Here is a 7,993-nt window from a genome sequence, read left to right as displayed (position 1 = left end):
ATGGATAACACAAAAATATATGTATGCTATCATTGCGGTAAGATTTAAGTAGCTCATGACTGATATTTTTAGTGTTTTAATAACTTTGTGTTATTTCAACAGTCCGTTTTGTGTTACCATTTTTATTTTATAATAATTTATTTTATAACAAAAATTTTTCTTAATTTTAAAGGTGAACAATTTACCACCTCGAGAGCTTTTACACGACATAATAAAGAAGTACATACTGAAGATAAACCATACAAAAGCGGAATATGTGGTAAAACATTTAAGAATGAAAGTAGTATGCGTATTCATGAAATGACTCATACAAGGGAACAGCCAGGAACCTCATCAAATCGTTATACAAAGCGATAAAAGGCTGTATGCTTGTAAAATGTGTAGCAAGACCTACAACAGTAAAAGATCTCTTATTCAATACATTCGAACTAAGGTCATTTATTATATGTTATAACGTTTTAATTTATTTTCAGACTCACATTTGTTTTATATTGTTATATATTAATAATTATATTATAATAGATTAATGTAATATTTTACATCATATGTGATAAATAAAAAATTATTTATTTTTTAGGGTCACTACCTGGTCATGACCTGTATGAAAATTGCAACAACGAAGGAGACAAAGAACAATTATGACTACTATTAATAATGACAAATAATGATAATGACGAATAATAATAGTGACGAACTGATGAATGAAGTAAAGAATAAATATGTTTTTGTATGAGATTTTATATGTATTGTATATGGAAATCTTTTAGAAGATACAATTTTTCTCGAAGGTACAATTAAGCACTGTCAGACACAGGAACATCGTATAAAGTTGATAATGTATTCTAAAAGCAAAATCGTACAGTAACTACTCACAGCTTAATACTTATTATCATTTTACGTCATATTTGAGTTTAAAATAGTACACTCGCGAACAGAAACAAAATTTTTGAAATTGATGCTATATCGTATATTACTAAAAGGCGTATATTACTAAAATGCACAAGTTACACTTGTGCAATTGCAATGAGGTTGAGGTTTCAGTACTAAAGTGTAAGCAATTGAGAAAATTGTAGTTTTTATATATGCCGCCTACAAAGTTAAAAAAAATGTGGCGTTTCTTTTTGTTGGGCCTTAGCGATGACATATTAATAAGAATCGAGTAAATGAGTAAAGAATTTGAAAGCGATATTGTAAAACCCACACAATTCCAGGAAAAAATGTTTTATGTATAATTATATAAAATTATAAAAATACATATAATTTTATATAATTCTAATGAATACATATATATTTCATATATACTTGTATAAGAATATATCTCTATATATAATTATATATAAAATGTTTTTTCCCGTACCTTTTTATTATTTAGTTTGGAAAAGAATCGTGAAATTAATTCAATTTTTATAAACATTTGTCAATGCTTCATGTGAATCAAAGGGAGCATAAGAAACTACGTTAGGCTACGTTTATTAATGTTAATTTTTTAATTTATACTGACTCTGAACAGACGATTTCAATAGTTTTCTGTCTCTAACGAAAGTAGAAATTAAGTTGCAACATCAAACGATCGAGGAGACTTAATTTCTGATATTGTTATTGTTAATATATTATCTAATAGGTATGTTCCTTGTTATTCTTTACATAATAAGCATTATTATGTTTGTTTAATATGCGATGGACAAGAATAAAATATTATTTATGGCGTGTGATCGTAAAAATGAACTTTGACCAATCGTAGCAAAGAATTAATTATAATGTTAATTTACTCGACTGTATCTTCAGAATACAGTCTAATTTTAATATTCGATGTATGTGCTGACTATTTCTTTTATATGTGTTACTAGTATTTACTATTCTAAATCGAAATATATTAATTATATTAAAGCAATTGATATTATAGAACATTAGTAATTGATTTTATTTCAATAATTAAATTATTGCCATGATATTTTTATGATAAAATCCTACATAAAAACTTCTTCATATAAATACATACTCGATTGAAAATGAGAAGTTTTACAAATGTATATTTAACATTTACATGAGCGTTTGCAGGTATTCGTTAATAATTTAGGAATGGCCATTGGAGTGTTCGTAAAACGGAAATTGCAAAGCTGCAGCGTTTAGAAAGCATACTCTGACGAAAATAATAAGTTTCATGAATGTTTGTTTGACGATTATATAAACCTTCAGTTCAAATGTTGAGCCTGCTGGACGCAGACATTTTATCAAAAAAAAGATACAAAATTGTTCATTGAGAAGTTTTATTATACCGCGCCTTTTATCCTATTTGTGATTTTTTAAATAAAATTGAATTTTATTGTGTCCCTTTAGTGACAATTTGCACCTCTTGAAAGTTGAATATGTAGAAGAATGCTAAACAGAGGCAAAACACTTGTGTTATGGGATTGAGGAAAACGTTTTTTGGGCGTTTTTAAGAGTCATTTGCGTAAAAGCCTTACAAAACGTTTACTGAGATTCAATAATTCTCCACATTGTAACAGAGTTTGTTGAACTTAAGATAAATGCTGGTGTTACGATATTGAAAAAAGCGTTTGCTAAATGTTTGAAAAGTCTGACAGTGAACTCTCTGCACAAAAGTGCATCAGTGTCCTTTAAAAAGTTTTGCTTTAGCATTACGGAACTTTCATGAAACGGTACTGTATTTTATATTTTAATAGTATTTAAAACCCAATGATATTTTATAAGCGTTCTTATAAAGTTCGGAAAGGTAAACTTTTAAAAAATTGTCATTAAACGATTGTAAACGTTTTATAAAGTTCCGTATTTTCGCAAGGGTATAGACATACTATTTCGAAGAAGTAAAACTTCTTTTGTTAAACAAATTGATTGCCTACAATATCGTTTGCTAACATTACATTTGTTACAATTCGTTTGCGCGTAAAAATTCTTGCCTACATCTAGATTGTCTACATGCACCATTTTCTGCTTTAAAACCGTAAATTCTTTGTTGTAAAAACAAAACCTATTTTAAAACTTGAAATATGAAGCCCCTTACCGGTCCGAGTGTTAAGATGTTGAACTACTATATAATATACATTCATTTAAATTGAATTAATATTCCAGAAATAAATTGCGAGCCGATGAAATTATCGGATTAACACACAAAATCTGAAACAAATAATCCCCCCAAAATTTCCCAAATCTAAGTTTATTATAGTTTTTTAAGATTTGGGAAATTTTGGGGGGATTATTTGTTTCAGATTGATTGTGTGAATCCGATAATTTCATCGGCTCACAATTTATTTCTGGAATATTAATTCAATTTAAATGAATGTATATTATATAGTAGTTCAACATCTTAACACTCGGACCGGTGAGGCGCTTAGTATTTCAAGTTTTAATATAAACGGTCTCGTTTCCAATCATATTGTTTAAAAATTATTTTCTTATGTATTATAATTTATGTAGTTGTAGGTCAATTATATAAAACCGGAGGCGTAACGAAACACAAAGGTGCGTTTTAAATTTGAAAAAGCGCAAAATTTTGATAGACAGCGCTACTATTGTAAATATAAAATTATACTTTAATATTTAATTATTAAATCTATTAAAAAATATTTTATTATTAAATCGAATTAAGTTAAAAGTAATTTTCCAAAAATCTTTTCAAATGTAGCAATAACAAAAAAATTTTATTAATTGTGCTAATGTCTGTGACAACTCTAAAAGCATCTTATTTAAAATTAAAAATAAAAAAGATTCTGATATCTATTGTGACGATGATGCGCTATGCGATTTAGCTATAATATCAATTAAAAAAGAATTGATCTAATTCTTTTCGACTAAAAATGGTTTATTTCAATTGAGTACACTCATGTTCATATATTTTTTTAGAATAGTGAATGCATATTATCTATTTGAATTAAAAGATTACACATGTGTATGATTTGCCATTATTTTTTAATATAAATATACATACTTAGGTTATATTATTACTTTGATAGTTTGGAATAAGTATAAAGATGTCGGCATTTGGATTTTATTTTTATTTAATTAAAAAATATAATTATTTTGGTTTTATTAGCTAAAAGAAATAAAAAATGATTTGATGTTTCAGAAGAAAAAGTAGGACCACGAGTTTTATTACTTAAAGGTAACTATAGAACATTAGCGTTTCAATGAAACGTTTCTTCTATTCTTTTGTTTATAATTGGAGAAATTAAAATATTTCATATTTTTTAAATTATTATTACTATGGTGGTTTGGAAAATTGATTTGAAATAAATTAAAAATATACAGGGTGAGTCAGGTATCTGAGGACACTCACATATGTGCTTGTCAAGTTCTCGCAACAAGTTTTTTATTTTTTTTCTTTTCAGATCATAAATGAAAGACAATAAGTTGACTAATAAAATGAAAAAACACACTGTTATCGTCGCTATACATACGAATCACAGCGATCTTGAAATCAAATTTTTGAAATTCTCCCGATCGTTTGTTCACAAAGTTCGTCGAGATTTAAAAGCATCTGATGACAATGTAGAAAGTGTTGCTAAGCGCAAAAAACATAAGGCACGTTGAGACAGAATTAGAATATCACACTTTGTGCAGCAAGTCCAAGGCATTACTGATGAAGACCCTTCAAAGTCCATAAGGGCCATATCGAGAGACCTTCAAGTTTCTGAGTGCACAATCCGTCGCATTGTCCACGAAGACATCCGGTACAAGTCCTACGTGATGCGCAAAAGTCAGTTTATGTCGGCACAAACTCGAGAACAGCGATTCATCCGGGCACAATGACTTTTAAACAAGTTAAAACATCCTGAAATCCCGGATATGCTCTGGTTTTATTCTGACGAAAAAAATTTTGACCAGGATCAAAAAATAAACCGACAAAATGATAGGTAACTATGTGCGGATCCTTCAGATGTTCTTCATGTTATGCACACAAAGTTTCCGGCAACTGTTATGGTTTTGGGAGTGGTGAGCAATGAAGGACACGTCATGCCATCCCACTTCTTTCCTCAAGGACTTCGGATGAATGCTGCTGCCTACATTGAAGTTTTGGAAGCTGTTGTGAAACCCTGGATAGATAGCATGCATGGTGAGAGGCTATACGTATTCCAGGACTCTGCTTCTTCACATAAAGCTATGACGATGCAAGATTGGATGTCCGAGAATCTGCATGATCACATAACTCCAAACATGTGGTCACCTAGCTCCCCGGATCTTAATCCTTTGGATTACTACGTATGGGGCGTTGTTAAACGGGAGACCAATAAACATCCCCATAACACGCTTGATTCCCTAAGAGCAGCTATTACCAGAGTAATGACGTATATGGACGAGGATCATTTGATTCGAGCATGCAAACGTTTCCGGTAGAGAATTGAAGCTATTATTGCCGCTGAAGGCGATTTTATCCATTAACTGTATAGCCTACTAGTCACTTAGTTTGCTGTAAAAATTCCATTAAAATACAATAAGTTTTCTAAGAAATATATAAATTTTAGTTTTAAAGTCAATATGTCCTTAGATACCTCACTCGCCCTGTACAATTATTTTTTTTAAGGAGCACACATACAAACGTGTACAATTGCGCTTTTTGTACCTTTTCGTAAAAGAGAAATTTTGTCGTGATATTATGTACATACATTGTATTGTTAATCTTGTAGCACCACTAAGTCTTCTTACTATAAAATTTTTTTTATTAAAATAAATTTCTTAAGTTTATATTCTTACTCTTTTAATTCTTTGTAATTAAATTTTATTTAATTACAATTTTACTGATATTACGAATAGAAAAATATATATTATTTGAATAGGAATAGGAAGACTTTTATATTCAAATAAAAAAATATGTACTTAGATTTTATTTTTAAAAAGTAAAGGCTGATAATTTAAAATATAGTTTTTTGCACATTCTACTTTTTAGAGAAATAATACAACAATAATATTTTTAAAAAAATGTATATTATGCTTGTAATTGTAGCAATTTTATATATTTTTTGATGAAGTTATATATTCGAATTAGTTAAAATAACAATTTTCTGGTATCTTCTTTAAATGAAAATATAACAGAAACTTGATTAAACCTCATATCTTTCACATTTTTGCTTGTGTAATAATTTTTTAATAATAAATATTTTAAATATTGCATTTTTAGTTTACGGATTTAAATATTTTCAGTTTTTTGATTGGTAGCCACTATCAACCAATCACCAAGTGAAAGCCATTTGTGGTGCTGATTAAAGTAGTGTATAAGGGTTGCAATATGCACTACCAATGAGTAACGCTGTAAAATATTTCATTAATTTTAAGAAAAATGTAATAAAAAAGTGACAAATTGTTACATTTTGTTTGAGTGACGATAACGGGTTACTTTTACGAGGTAATGTTGACAACCCTGTGTATATATAAAAATTTGTATATATACACATGTATGTTCGTTTTGTCACAGTTGTTTCCAAGATTTTGACGTGGTAATTGTCAGCAAACAATTTAACTGAAATAATCACTACATCAAAACCGTAATACATTGTAAGTTATATCATCAAAATTTCAGTTTTTAAATCTAACGTCATTTTTCAATCTAATCCTCATTCTTAATTTTATAAATTCCTCTTTTAAAACTTAGTCTACCTTTGACGAATTGTTTGTTTATTTTTATTTAATTTTCGTGACTGCAATAACTTTATTGCCTGTAACCTTTGTCCATTATCATAAAAAAAATAGATTATTACTCAAATAGATTATAACTATTGCATATTAAATATCTTAATTTTTACTTAATACAATTCAAAATATCATTTTATACTATTGAACGGTTTATTCTCCTTTCATACTTAATACTTATTTATACAAGAAGTTGCTTCCAATCTTGATGACGGTTTTTCATTTATATGTTCGTATTTCTACTCAATGTTCGTTTGAATTACGTTTAACTGTTTTAACGTTTCATGTTTTCAATCTAACATTATATTTAATATTTTATTTATGTAAATTAGAAGAAAAATAAAGAAACTTTTATATGTAGAATATATACATTTAAAATTTCATATCGAGTATCACTAACGATAAAATATTAATTTAGTAGTAAAATGCGTTAAAAAATGATAGCTGACTTCGACAAAGATTTTATTACAGTCCTTATTGTTAAAGTGTATTCGATATCCACTAAAATCAATACACTTTGATAATCCTATATCTAAATCGTCATTACATCGACTGTTTTATACATTGTGATAATAATGTATTCATCCGTCATTTTCAAGTGTTTTAAGTTGTTTAATGAAAAAAGTAATTATATGCAATTATATGTTACCGCAAACTTCCGTAATAAAATTTCTTCGATAAAAGTTTATGTTTTTAAGGAATAACATTTTCTTACGGTTTTAGGTAGATAATATTAAAAATGTACACGATCAATAAAATTGAGACTGTGGGAATTACGAAAAAAATTTAGAGGACGTTACAATAAAATTAACCGAGGAATACGTCTGCAGAGTTTCCAATTTGAAAAAAAAGGAACATCCATCAGTCTCAAATTTTGAATCGATAGTCGAAGATAATGGATAATGGCACAAAAAAATATGTATGCTATTATTGCGGTAAGATTTATGTAGCTCATGACTGATAGTTATAGTGTTTTGATAACTTTATATTATTTCAACAGTCCGTTTTATGTTACTATTTTTATTTTATAATAAAAATTTTTCTTAATTTTAAAGATGGACAATTTATCACTTCGACAGCTTTTACACGACATAATAAAAAGATACATGCTGAAGATAAACCATACAAATGCGGAACGTGTGATAAAACATTTAAGCGTGAAAGTATTATGCGTTATCATGAAGGGACTCATATAGGGGAAAAACTTTATCAATGCAAATTTTGTGAAAAATCATTTTCGTGAGTATTTAAGTTAACAACAAAAATTAAATAAATTATTTGGTAAATCAGCATCTATGTTTAAATTAATTGATAAAAATCGATAAATATTGTTACGGTTATTTTGTAGTAA

General features: G+C 28.1%; 1 protein-coding gene across 1 annotated transcript in view; it reads left to right on the top strand.

The window, feature by feature from the left end:
* The window catches only part of LOC108747249 (zinc finger protein 888), an 8,852-nt gene continuing 859 nt past the window's right edge, over positions 1 to 7,993 (top strand). Inside the window, exons 1-3 of the mRNA XM_018484627.1 lie at positions 1 to 37; positions 173 to 219; positions 7,745 to 7,881. Coding sequence (XP_018340129.1) covers positions 1 to 37; positions 173 to 219; positions 7,745 to 7,881 — 221 coding nt within the window. The remainder of the gene's footprint in view (positions 38 to 172; positions 220 to 7,744; positions 7,882 to 7,993) is intronic.

This window comes from Trachymyrmex septentrionalis, unplaced genomic scaffold (genome assembly GCF_001594115.1).
Source record: "Trachymyrmex septentrionalis isolate Tsep2-gDNA-1 unplaced genomic scaffold, Tsep1.0 scaffold108, whole genome shotgun sequence".
In the NCBI taxonomy this organism is placed as follows: Eukaryota; Metazoa; Arthropoda; class Insecta; order Hymenoptera; family Formicidae; genus Trachymyrmex; species Trachymyrmex septentrionalis.
This window is presented reverse-complemented; position numbering and strand designations above follow the sequence as displayed.